Source organism: Sphaeramia orbicularis, chromosome 12 (assembly GCF_902148855.1).
Source record: "Sphaeramia orbicularis chromosome 12, fSphaOr1.1, whole genome shotgun sequence".
In the NCBI taxonomy this organism is placed as follows: domain Eukaryota; kingdom Metazoa; phylum Chordata; class Actinopteri; order Kurtiformes; family Apogonidae; genus Sphaeramia; species Sphaeramia orbicularis.
Window position 1 is genome coordinate 41,218,500 of NC_043968.1, and position 14,095 is coordinate 41,232,594.

At 39.8% G+C, this 14,095-nt stretch overlaps 1 protein-coding gene and 1 long non-coding RNA gene across 7 annotated transcripts in view; one reads left to right on the plus strand and one right to left on the minus strand.

Annotated features, from left to right (window-relative positions):
- anks1b (ankyrin repeat and sterile alpha motif domain containing 1B) overlaps positions 1 to 14,095 on the plus strand; it is a 258,313-nt gene that overhangs the window by 220,234 nt on the left and 23,984 nt on the right. For 4 of the 6 annotated variants that reach the window (XR_003936737.1, XM_030148434.1, XM_030148435.1 and 1 more), the window contains 2 exons: positions 11,720 to 11,827; positions 13,149 to 13,370. Coding sequence is in view for 5 of the 6 variants with exons in the window: in XM_030148434.1 (XP_030004294.1) it covers positions 11,720 to 11,827; positions 13,149 to 13,370 (330 nt within the window). In the remaining variant the exon portion in view is untranslated. The remainder of the gene's footprint in view (positions 1 to 11,719; positions 11,828 to 13,148; positions 13,371 to 14,095) is intronic. The other 2 variants (XM_030148436.1, XM_030148437.1) reach the window with 1 other exon arrangement.
- LOC115429181 (uncharacterized) lies at positions 4,728 to 8,368 on the minus strand. Its single transcript, XR_003936738.1, has 3 exons — positions 8,233 to 8,368; positions 5,856 to 6,719; positions 4,728 to 5,342 (listed from the first exon to the last, which is right to left on the minus strand). It is a non-coding gene; the product is annotated as an uncharacterized LOC115429181 (long non-coding RNA).

The window sequence follows — 14,095 nt, forward strand, 5'->3', positions numbered from 1 at the left end:
CTGCTCACAATCTTTCAGTCTTATCCAGATCCCCACTGTGGCAACCACTGACCTGAAATGACCGTGGAGACTAAGGGATAGTTGAGTAGAACCAGCACAAGGAAGCTTCTTGGTCCTAGTACAGTTATTTCCTCTTCGTGCTGGTGGTATATGTGTGTTAGATTCACATACATGGTCTGACTTGCCCCTGTGTTATTACAACATGCCTTTCAAGACCATAAAAACAACCTCAAAGTGGATAAAGGAGAACCTGAAAATGACTGACGGTGTGTTTGCACTGAGCAGGGGTCCAAAATAAATCGAGGACAGTCATAAGAGTTCAGTCTTTCTTCTACCGCTTGTACTCTGTTGCCATGACGGCTACTAGTTACCATAGAGACTAGAGATATGTGCACTTGGTATAAATGAATTTGGAATGTGTTAGAGTGTGTGTGCATGGTGTGTACTGGATTGCCTTTCCTGACATGGATCCAAGCGCTCTGAATTTATGTGTGTGTCATGTTCCTGTGCTTATCACCTTCTTTGTCACCTCTCCAAATGGACAGATTGTCTCACATCCCAACACCAGATGGTTTCTGCCTTTGTTAGACACTGCAGGATTAAACCTATATAACATTGCATTATACACACAACTATATCCACACTTTTATTTGATAGATTACCTGATAACTGCTGGACCAAAAAGAGTCTTAATGTGTGTTAGGATGCAAAATAGTGCTGCCCACTGTGACACACTTATGTATCATGTGTGGAAACATGTTTGACATGTTTTAACTGTGTGAGGCTTCAGTACATTCAGAGTATGTGTGAAAAGGGAGTGAGTAGTAGCTGGTGTTAATTTTCGTGTGGGTGGATTTGCCTCAGGACTGCAGTGTACTTCACCGTCCCTGCTTGCTGATATCGCTCTCCTGCAGCCTTATTTGGCGTTTGCACTTCCTATTGTAGTGCTCACTGTGCTGGAGATGGTGTGGGAGGCATCAGGAGAGAATGTGTGTGACCCCCAGCACAACCTGGACCTGTGGCTCAGTAAAGCTGGAGCTGCTGATCCTCACTTCAGCTGCACAGTTAACAACTGGGATAAATTAACCCTGTTCAGCTGTCAGCTAAACACTTACATTACCAGTAAATACAGTAAATATTTGTTCATCATTTTATGTGTTGCACTGCAGGTTCAGTTTTGCAAAAATCTCTGGATTAAACTCTTTGCCACTGAAAGGAATGACATGTAACTTCTGTCAGATGTGTGTTTTAATATAGAAGAGAAGATTAGAAGGGTCATATCTTTAGTTTCAGCTGACGGAATAACATACGTAGAGCGTTGTAAAGACAAAAATAGTCAGAATGATGTGTGACTGTGGATTGGGTTTCATTTCGTGCTCCTATATGCATGTGAAAATATAGTCTCAAACATAAACACATAGTTATACTTGTATACCGTAAGCAACCGTAAACAGCTAAGTTCTGTGGCTATTACATAGACATGAATGATTCAGCCTCCAAACATGTTTGATTTCTCAGGAAAAAAGGAACCTCACTGTTTTTCCCCCAAGACATAATGATAAAATTACACAAGCCCAGTGATGACGTTGGATTGATGTCTAAGAGAACATTGCAAAAGAGTGATCATGTTAAGACAAATGGAACTTCCTTTGCTTTGAGCCATTTCTTGTCCAAACCTGTCTGCGTCTGAGTAAAAGCACATTTATTGATTATTTATGTCTATTTTATTTACTAATTTTCTTTAAGTTTTGGATGCTTTAACTCATGCATTACACAAATACGCACACGTGAGAGCAAGCAGGAGCTTGTCTCTGTACGGGCCTGGTGTCTCCATAGTGACGAGATGGGGGGGGGGGGGTAAAGCTGGATAGCTAGAGAGGGAACGTGTGTGTGTGAGAGAGAGAAAGAGAGAGAGAAGAGAGAGAGCTCAGGCAGAGACATGTAGGAGATGTAGTCTGGCTGCCGCAAGCTGAAGAAAGAGGAGGAGTTGGTGAGCGCTGGAAATCTGCAGAGTGTGAGGGTGAGAGAAAGGAAGACAAAGCTGGTGGTGAGGAGGCGAGGAGTGAAGCTAGGAAAGCGTGGATAAAGACAGAAGAGAAGAAGAAGAAAGGCACAGTTATCAACTAGGCAACAGCAAAGAGAAGACGAGCAGAGTGTGAGAGGAGAAGACAGAGGAGGAGACACCGGACAGCAAACTGAAGACGACCTCTCACCCTTTCACACCTTTCATTTGGAATAAGTCCCATCTTGAGGAGACGTAGGTAAGCCTATTGGGAAACAGCAACGAGAAACAAAGTCATCCTCATTATATAGAAAGGAAGGAAACAAGAGGCAGAACAGATTTGATCATAGGCACTGATCCTTTTGTTTTTTGCTAGCTGGTTTTTATACATCTTTCCTCCCTTTGCTCGACGAGGCAGGGATAATATCTATTTTGATATTTTACTATTAATAATAATAGTAAAAATATGGAACGCTCCCATGGTGCTCATTCAACACTGCTGACTAGGCTCATTTATTGCCTGCGATGGTGTGTGTATGTGCATTAATTGGTGATGAATGTTGTTTGTGTGTGTACTCTGTGAGACTGACCTCGAACCACCTGAGGGAAGGATGGATGTTGAAACACTAAAGCATCACTTCATTTCTGATAAAGTTTGACAGAAACTTGAGCGATGCAGTTTCTGCTTCTTCTCATCTCTGTGAACTTTAAAAATATTTACAGGAATAGAACAGGCATCACTAAAAGTAACAACTTCCACACGTGTGTACAGTGCTTATTTTTTGCTTTTCTTGGAATTTTGTTGGAATGTGCTCTCAGTCCATGAAAACCTCCACAGACTGCACTTTCTCAAAGTCTTGAAACCTAAACTAAACAGGTTCCAGCTCAAAAATCAACAACATGCCAAGTCTTGTCTGTAGTTCCACTTTAGGAAGATGATGCCAAGAAGAAAAAATAAAAAGTCTATGAGTATAACTGTTAATTCTACCCAAATCCAATTGCTGCCCTAATTTGCGTCCTACTCTCATTTACATGTTGTAACATAGACTTAGACAAAGGCGACAGAAGTGAAAACTGGGACAAGACTGAAGGAAACTATATAAGAGCTGAGGCTTTAAATTAGTTTATAGGAGTCAGTGCAGGTGTAAAGGCAGACTGTCGGAGTAATGTGCATGAGAGAAACTGTAAACATGCATTACCATCTGCAGTGAAAAACCGTTGACTAGTTTATCGTCCAGCCTGTATGGAGCGTTTTTCCAGAACTGATGAAGACTTTACAGCGGAGGTGTTGTAAGACACGTCCCAGCAGGACAATGGAGAGGTTTTTCTCACCGCTGAAGTACAACTGTTGAAGAACCGACTGGACACGCAGAAAGAATGAGTTGGAATCCTGCCAGCGTCTCTTTACCTCAGACGTTGATGGATCAATCATAATACAGCCTCCTGCTCATCGAATCATCACCCGGCGAGTCATTGCTATAGATTCCCCCTTCAGTCGCCAGCGTTAGTCAGAAGGCAGCCCAGTGAAACCACAGCATGATGGATGATGCTGTGAGAGAAATTTTACAGACAGGAACAGCGTTATCACTGCATCAGTTATGTCAAATAAATGCCTTTTAGTAGACTATTAAAAACAAGACTAACTTTACTTCATTAGGTTAGAAAGCATTTCCGCTACAGTTGAAATAAAACTGTAATATATAGTGATGCTGCATACCATATACTACGCCATTTACATCTGTTTCACATTTAAATGATCGTTTAAATGAAATGGGGACAGTTCATTCTCAAAGTGTCAACATTTTAGAAATGAATCGGGTATAAACAGGAACATTTGGTCATTTTTCTATTCTCTACACACACTGTAATTTAATAAGGTTACGTTTTTTTTCCTGGGTTTAAAGCCTTTTAAAAAGCGTGAATGACATCTTGAATAACCTCAAATCCAGAAGGACACAGCAGCAGCTTGCTTTAGGTCTGCTCTATCTATAGCTCCCCAGCTGTGAGCTCACATTGGCTGCTTTTAATAAACAGCTAAATTTACACTGCTGTGATGATATGGTTTAATTTAGATCTTGTGTCCTGTCTAACACAGATCATTCTGTTTTGTCTAAGGCTGGAACAGTCAGTCTTGAATTTTCTGACCATCTGGTACACTTCCAATTACCAGTAGTTAATAACGTAAATGAGAACAGTGGGAGTGGATTACCAGCTCACAGAACACTGGCCAAAACTGTGCTTCTTCCCTTTGTACTGACTTGTTGAAACAAGAAGCCAGCAGAAGAAGCCATGCCAGAAATATTCAACAAAACTTAATAAAAGAGATCAGTTTTTCATTCACTCATTAGGAATCGTGATCAAATGCACAGCGTTATTCCATCCGAACATCAAGCATCACATTAACCTGAAGTTATATGGCTTTTCCCCCCAAATAATGCCTATATGAAATGTTCCTCACGTCACTGACTCTGACTGTGAACAGCTGTTGTATGCAAGCCATGCTGTGCTTTGAGTAAAAGACACAACAACAATACTCACTGTATTATATCATGAGGACACACACATTACACAATCTACACAGGTCAGATGTACAGTAGATCTTATAACATCATGTACAAAACGCTTTGCTTTAAAACAAGTTGTAACCCTAGTGATCAGAAAACTACAAGAATTGTGGTTTTGTTTTAACAAAATGCCTTAAATTAAAGATGGAAATCCTGATGTTAGTTTAAAATGAAGTTTATTATTGGTTTTGGATGATGGGAGTTGTACCATTGTAGCTCCACATATAATCACTCACAGCCTGGTGTCTTAGGAAAGCTTGTGCTCTCTGCAGTAAAAATCTGTTCCTTCTCGGGGCTTTGAAGTATTTATTAACCTAGAAAAATATCATACACCATTTCCATTCTTATCTTACTGGGACTTCTCTTCTGGAGCTCCTCTGTGTTTGGTAGATTATGTTGTTTGTGTGCAGAAGACAAGCTTTCTGTTTCAACCTTGATCTTGTAGCAGTTGGCCATGCAGGCACATACAAAACATGAGCTTCCAGTCATAGTTACAGTACACTGGCTATTAATGGAGATTTATCTGTCGCCCTGTAGGTGGGTTTATTAACACTCTGCTCTTATTGGCTACTTCTTCTCTCAGCTCTGAAACAGGGCTTTCGATTGGTCCCCACTGCACATAATTTACAACATCATTGTTAGCTACAACTCCCCTCCGCTCACTGGTTTCCTAGCAACCAGTGGTCTCTGGTTTCCCTCCAATGCCCCCTTCCACAGGCACGCCATGTGTAGGAAAGACTGGTCCTAATCAGACCAAACAGAGATGAAGCCAAAACCTGTGGATGAAGTGGATGTCAGCAGAGTTCATGGTTGCCTTCTCTCTGACTTTTGTGTGTGTGTATTTGAGCATGTGCATGTGTGTACAATCAATACTAATCATTCTAGCTGAAAAGCTCCACCTCCAGGCGACACACATCCGTAAAATAAGGGATGGAGTGATGAGGGGCTGAAGGAGAGGAAGGTGGCTGGCTGTGATTAAGTAGAAAAAGGTCAATAATCAGTGTAAAATATGAGCCGAGTATTGTTGCTGTGAATGTCCGCCTGTGCACTGCTTTCCTGTTACAAACACTACTGACTGCAAGATGGAAGCTGGGTTTGCAAATGTGTCATTTTATATTTGGTCTAATCTAATAGATTTATAACATTCGCTGACGTTCAGTCTCAAATTACCATTTCACTTAATATGACTGCATTAATCATAGTGCTCAACCTGTTCAGTGATGAAACGACAGACATAGACTATTTGCAGATCGATATCACCATTCAGTGGATACGTAATGTATCCTGACCTGGCAATTTAAGTAACCCTACTCCACTGATTCTTTGATCTGTTAAAGTCAATATGGGATTCTTCAGAGGGCTGAGGAGGTGCATGATGTTGAACCCCAGTTGCACCATTAGGAGAGGATGTCTGGAGGGGCTGCAGAGGTCTGGTGATATCACACAGGCCACAACCTTAGTCTATAAGAGGGGGAAGGTGATCCCTCATATTGACATGTGCTTGGAAAAAGCAGAAACACACAATGAAACCTAACAAAGGTGAACTAATCCATGCACTTGCCAAGGCTGAACAGTATTGTTAATTCTTTTATACAGAATCAACACATGAAACTATTGAAAATCCCTTTTATGCTATTTACCTCATCCCTTTTATTATCTGTACACAGCGATAGAGGAGTAAAAATAAAGACAGTGTGGACAAAAACAAAGAAATGTGTGAGAGAAGATTATTTAAAACCCTTTTGAACTACTTATCTCTTCTTTTATTATATGTACACAGTAAGAGGGGAGTGAAGTGAAAATAAGGACAAAGTGGACAAGAACAAAGAGATGCGTGAGTGCAGATGATGAGAGGTAGTTTGAGGTCAACAGAACCAAATCGTGGACGGAGAATGAAAAGGGAGGAAAGGAAAAGGAGGAGCGATGAGCGGGATGGCCAGGAGAGTCCATGCAGATTAAACAGTTTGTGGAGAGGCTGATGAAAGCGTTTTCACTCCCTTCTCTTCTCCATCATTAAAACTATGTGGTAGCTTGAGCACAGACAGTGACTGGCCTGTTGGTTCCCTCGCTGGGTTTTATGCTCCAGTGAACCGACCAGCTTCCAACCTCCCCTCCAGTCGGCGTCACAGAAAAGGCTTTTTGTCTGCAACGTCCTGAATGAGGGAGGTCGTTGTTAATGTCCCCAATCACTGACAATTTCCACTGACCTCTTTACAGCTACATCAGGTTCTTTGCAAAATCTCATTTTGACTCAGGATCTGCCTTCATAAATGATGTGTTATGTTATTTTTTTTCTCCACCAGAACGTTCGTGTAATTTTCTTAAAACTTCAAACAAATTCCAGCTTGTGCAGAGAAGTAACACCTTCTCTCTATACAAATGATTTAATTTGCATAGAAAAGTGTAATAATTCCAGTCCCCCCTGAGAGATGTTTTGCTTTTGCATGTTTTATGAGTCATTTCTAAGTTAAATAACTTGAAGTTGGAAGAGTTTACATGCAAACACAAATATTTAAAAAACAGGAGATTATCATTTGGAGTTAAATTGTTGTTGTGACAGTGTGTCCTTCAGGCAGCAAAGAGGAGATGACTGTGAGAAAGCATGGCTCCATTAACTGTATGTGTAGCAGCTAATCCGTTAATCAAGCCTGTTCAATCTGGGCTAACGGGACTGTTAACAGGATTAGTACATTGATCAACACACACATAGAAGACACAAACATGGCGGCTCAGCCTGATACCAGCCCCAAATCACTTCATACCATGGTAATAAAATCAAGACCGGAGGGTAAGTAACCCTTATTGGACGCTTGAGCTGCTCAGTGGCACCATCATTAGTTAGACTGTAGAGAGAGATATGAAGAAGGCCAGAAAGTAATAGAGACACATTATAAGATCAGGTCAGAATACAGCAGTAACAGCTGCTTTTATATACATACAGTTAATACCTAATGCCATATTCATTATGCTGTTCAGAGGGTCAACATGATGAGATATATTCATACAGAAAAGTATGCAGTAGAGTTCTTTTCAGTGTATCACTTTACCTATAAAGCAGTCTTTTTAGGTACATTAATCCAAATTATTACAATATAACTACAGACTTGTGTTTTCTTTTTAGTTTTTTTGTCCTCAGGAGGACCAGATGAGTTGGAAAGCACTGAGATGAGCTCTAGGACTGTACATTGGCAAGAATCTGGTGATGCAATATATGTAGAATAGAATAGACTTTATTTGCCATTTGCACAGATACATAGCAGTATAGGCGCATTGGAATTCTTGTGCGTTTCCCTGAGTCAGAAAAGGGAGCTTGAGGAAAAAGTAAAGATATGACAAAAACAGACAGATACAAATACATAAACACAGCTAAAACATACAAAAAAAAACAGTTATTGCACATACAGCTCAGATACACATTTGTAAAAAATAGAGTATTGTAAAAAAGAGTAATAGTAATAACAATAGAGTCCTGAGAGGCCACGATACAAGGGATATGATTCAGTTTATTATAATACGTAAAGCAATTTTAGTAGTCTAATTCTGAAAAAAGGAAAAGAACACATCACTGTCCGTTACGTTTGTTATGTTACGTTACGTTACGTTACGTTAACTGTGTTGTGCATTAGGAGCAGTTAGTGCTTCACACTACCTCCCGTCTCAACTTACCTTGTTATGTTGAAGCTGAATAATGAAATATTTGAAGATAGATGACAGCATTACTATCCAGCCGCAATACTCTAGTGGATCCATATATTTTCTTGCTCCCCTAATGGGCTCAGTGTTGGTGGAGTTACCTTTTCATACACAGTGTCCATTAGAAGTTTGCTACAATTGCACAGTCACAGGAATGTTGTTATAGTCACTCCAGCAAATTTTTTTTCGAGCTGACAATGTGTAAGTGCTGTTGACCCAGAACATACAAGTGCTGTGTTATCAAGGTTACGTCATCAGAGCTTTCTGAGGCGATTTGAATAGAACTGAGCTGGAATGAATGCATGGAGAGCAGAGAAGCAATGGATGGAAACAGGGGAATAGGATGCATGGGAGTGAATGTGGCTCAACACCTCCCCTGTCACCATATACAGCTGCTATGAATATAATTTAAATGCAAATGTGGCTATGCTGCAGTCAAGCATCACGGAAAGAGTGAGAGTGTGTTTTAACAATAATGGTCGGGTTGCATTCAAATTCTCCTCCATTCAGGGATAACAATATAATCTTCTTCCTCAGTCTCCGAAAACAGCTGTTTGAGCTGTTTGTGTGTGTGTGTATATACCCACCACGTGCGTGTGATTTTTTTTCTTTTTTCTTTTATTTTTTCTTTTAGGGATGAGTGTGTGTGGGTGACTACTGCTGTGCCTCTGTGTTGCCATGGTGACAGTTGAACCTCAGGCTGAGGTTGAGGCTTCTACTGTAGATGAAGTAGATGCTGTTGCGTAAGGGAAAGTGTTACACAGATACACACAGATACACATGATAAAGTAATTACTGTGCTCTTACTCAAGTGTATGTGTGTTTATATATGATGAAGCAGCACTGGCATCACGCTATCATGCCTCAGGGGACTGACAGGAAAAGACATAGAACTGTAAGACTGAATATTTCATAAACTTCACTGCATAATGCAAAAAAAAACCTTCATCTAGGTCATTTTATAGCTCAGCCATAAAATATCTCATCTTAATTTTTGCCTTTAACATATTCTAGTAAAACTCTAGTAAGATCTAATGCCTACTTTCACCTGATTCAGGAATTGACTTGGCAGTAGGTTATATTTCAAGATAAATTTACATTGTGTAAGATCACTCAAAATATATCAAACTGCATTGAGCAGGAGCCTTTCTAAAAATGATAGGAGGCAACAAAATTAGCTGTAGCATTTTAATTGAACAAACACACAAAATTGAAGAAGTGCTGCAGTGCTTCTGGCAGTGTTACTGCATCGCCATAGAGGCCAGTGCAAGAGAGGGTGACCTGCTAAAGTCAAGAGTAGATGGAGAAGAGCACTGGAAAGAGGAGTGAGAGAAAGTGGTGAAGAGGGCACGAGGCAGCTATACTGCACCAATTAGTCTCACCACCTGAAGGTCCTAGCTCTGTGTACAGTTTTACTTTGATCCGGCTAATTTTAACAATTATAATACATTGTTTCTATGAAAAGAACAGCAATGTGGTTTAACCTGTTTGTAGCTGTGATGTTTTTCCTAATACGTCATTATTCAAGCTATTCTTTTAAGTATTTTCTGTGCATAATCACAAGGAGAGTCATACTAAATTATACTGAAGGCTAATTTCAAAAAGAAAACATAAAGAGGATGTGTTAAGCATTTTAGATGTTCTTAATATATTCAGCATCATGTGTTAACATGCAGTTTGCTTATATATACTCATCAATATGCATGGGAGTAGTTTATTCATATTCTGTTTATATTTATGGGCTTGTGCACACATACATAAAATCTAAATGTGTATATCACATACTGCTGTTCTTGTTGCATTTTTATGTTTATGTAACAGTTGTAAGGCAGCGATTGGTGAGAGAGCAGCTGATAGAGTGTGTGTGTGTCTGTGTGGGTTTGTCTGTGTGTCCGTGTGTGTCTGTAAGTTATGCTGACTCAAAGCAGGACTGTTGGGAGAATCATTAGATTCACAGCAAGGCACTCGCATTGAGGCTAATTACCACCTTTTGCCCCAAAGACACACTCACAGACACACACACATTCATCCAGACTTACATATACCTTTGCTGGAAGACCTCCAGAGGCAGCCTCATAAAACAGTTTAGTTGTATACTGAAGTATTGGTGCCAGAGGGTGCAAACAGTGCAAAGAACATCCTGCAGAAAGCTGCCATGTTCCAGCTCATCTCTTTAGAAAACCCGGTAACTGGCACAGTCAGTGGACGCCTGGTGACCAGAGAAAGAATGAATGCTTTCATATGAGTCCAAGTGTGTGTGTAACTGTCTGTGTTTGTGCCTGTGTAATGAGCGCCTGGGGAAAATCAATAGACTATTACAATACTGCCACAATCTCATATTGTTGAATTTACATCTTATGGCTGTCAGCCATGAATAAAGCCACAACACAGCACCTCATCTTCACAGTTTCCATTAACCTCACTTTGACTGATTTTTTTTTTTTTTTTTTGTATTTTAGCAAAATAATTTGGTAAGAATGACGATGTTCATTTATATCTTGTGTTATGTTTTCATCCATACATTCTTCAGTTGGGCTGAATGCACTTTTTCACTTTTTCTTCTCTTAGTATAATGGATTTGAACAATTGTGAAATCTGTTATAGAGAAACACCAACCACGGCAAACAACCAAAAGCTCTTAGATTTTTCTCTGTGAGGTGAACTCAGTTCAGCATTTCATCCGCTGATTAAAATGTCCTTGGTCTTGAGTCCGATCTTGGGGCAGGTCGTCCGTAGACCTCATTTTTGTGGCTTAGGTTTGAGTCAGTGTCCCAAGTCTTCAGCTCTGATTAATCCAAATACTTTGCTGTCTAAGGGATTTTAAATGTAATATTAATTTGGTTGAAAGAAAAAACAGAGTAGTAAATTACAACAGAAGGACCAATTAATTTAATCAGTCTTTTGAAGTCCAGCCCTTTAATAGGCATATGTGTGTGTTTCTCATACAGTAAACCTCAGATGTTCTGGTATGTGTGGTTTATGTATGGATGAATGCTATATACACATATCTGATCTTATTCAGAGAACAGAGTAACAGCACTGGCATGATGGTCTAAACTATGTTGGTTATGTAATAATAATAATGATGTGATGTATGTATCTGCTTCAGGGCATTTTCTTTCATTATGCACTAATTAGTACTTTTCTACAGTTGTAGCCATGCTGCAGTGAACTGGCATTTTTTCCCGGGAATTCAGCCTGAATCCTACATTTAATAATGATGATTATGCTGATAATTTGTAACATTTTTACCATTTTTTGTAGCTGCTCATAGACTTTGATCTCTTACTCTATTAATACTATTTAAAACTATGTGAATAAAAATGAGGGGTCTTTTTTTGCTGGTGCAGGAGCTTTCACCAGCAGATTTTATTCTTATATACTGATCCTTTATTTATTACCAGTCTTTTATTTTTAGCAAAAATTGATTAATATCTTTTCCATCTGTGCATTGCCTCAGGTATTAAAGATCAGCCTTATTGGACACAGAAAACGGATCCTGGCCTCATTGGGGGACCGGTTACACGAAGACATTCCACAGAAACCCCCACGGGCCATTTCCCTAAGGGTAAGTGGGCTTAATGAACAGACTGTATGTAGCATGATGTGCAGGAACTCTCTGCAATTTCTGAATGAACATGAATTTAAACAAAGCATATATTATTCATCATCAGAGAGAAAATGCTGGTTCTGTCCCAGATGGCTATGTATTTCACTAAGGGACCTACAGCCTCCCTGGTGCTGCTGCTGCTCACACCTAACTGATTACCCAAATCTCTCAGGCAGGCACAAAATGGCCGACCCACTGCAGTTTCTTAGCTTCTAGCTTGTCCTGGATACTAATCACAAGGAACTGGCTTTCCCTCTCCCATCGGGGCTACAGTCTAATGTCCTTATAATAGTCTTTTGCTCTTTGTGCTGCTCAGCCAAGGGAGGCCCTGTGCTTCTGGGGCTTTTTTACATGTGCGTGCCTCCAAAACTGTCCACCGAGCATCAGTATATTTGTTTTAGAAGTGCATTTTTTACTAGGCTCCAAAATAAGTGAGAAAATATCACTGATGCAAATGCATTGTCTGAAAAGCAATTCAATACTGCCATACACTGTTTTACCAGAATGACCAATAGATTGTCAAAAACTGTTGGCAATTCATTTTCATTCCTGGCAAATCCATGGATTGACATGTAAATGCTACTTGTAGATAAAAAAAAAAAAAAGAATAACTGCAAGGGTTAGCGTGGGTTAAAATGTGTTGAGATGACTCTTTTTTCCTTTTTCTGAACTGAGTCATGCTTTGTAATACAGTACTACCAAGGGCAATATGACTGTTTTGGGACTAGAAATGGTCACAGGTTGTCAGAAAAACTGAAAAAATCTGCAGAAATAGCTCATTCTATTATGTCTTCTCACATTTAATCGACTGAAAGTGAATAACCTCTGAGGAGAAACAACTGACCTTCTAGTCTATAGGACCATTAGAGCATTATAACTTTCAGAGCGCTAAATCATTTGGGAGATTTAGGTTCTGCTCTGCTTGAGAAACCTCTTGAATGATCATCCCTCTCCACTTTAGGAGTGGTTTACTCAAAGTGACTTGCACTGAGCTCTGCAGACTCAATGACGGAGTTTCTCTTAAGATCTCTCATGGACGTGCTCAGTGCTTCTAGTTTCAGGACAGTGTCTTTGTCCCCGTTGGAGACTTAATTATAAAGTTATTGTACAAAGCATTTCAAGATAAAAGTGTGCAGCAGCGTAGCAACAGAGTAGCTGAAATATGAAATATGACAGCACACAATGAATGCCATTGCCCTACTTATTGCACTTGCAGCAGTGACACAGCACATTATGATATGATGAATGAACTCTGTCTTGCATCTTTCTTACATTCCAGTCTTTTCTTGTGTCCCAGGAGCCCGGAGGGAACCACACTCCTCCTCAGCTCAGCCCGTCAGTGGGACAGGCAGCGTACACGGCGGGGGTCCCGGGTGGATCTCTGGACGTGCAGCACCTCATCATGCAGGCGGACGCTCGGCGCAGGCAGCGCAGCAATGACAACTACTTCGAGGACGTGCCGCGATCCAAGCTGGAGCGACAGATGGCCCAAGTCAGCATGGTGAGGAATGGAGGAGAAGATGGAGGGATGAATGGAGGCAGGGAGATGGATGGAGACTATGTTATGAATGGTCCCAGTCACAGATAAAACAATGATGCCTATAGAAGGAAAATGCAAAAAAAAAAAAAAAGTATAAACAAAGAGAAACCTGTCATCAAATTGTTTTTAAAAATTTAGTGATATGTTGAAATATAGCCATTATAGCCATTGAGCTTGAATATATAAGATTTCCATGGCTTTTGTGCTTATGCGAAGTTTGTCTAGAGTCTGTAGTGTTGAATACGGTTTGTTTCTGTTGAGGAGCAAAAAAGCAGTAGTGAACTGAGAAGCTCGTTCTGAATCAGCATCACAGAAATCATAAAATGAGGTACACTAGGATCTGTTCATATATTAGGAATTTCAAAAAGCAATAAATGCAAGTAAATTTCTAAATATTGCAATTTTAATGTTAAAAGACAAGGCAAGGCAAATTTATTTGTATGGCACATTTCATGTACAGGACAATTCAAAGTGCTTCATGTAAAACATGAAAGCATCACAGGAGAGGAATAAAAATACATTTAAGATGAGAGAAAGTTAAAATATAAAAACATTACCATTAAAATTAAAATAGACATTTAAATCATCAGCGATAAAAATGTGATTTTAAAGTTCATTTAAAAGACATTATTTAAGAGTTTAAGAGAATGCTGCAGTAAACAATAATGTTTTCAGGCTTGATTTAA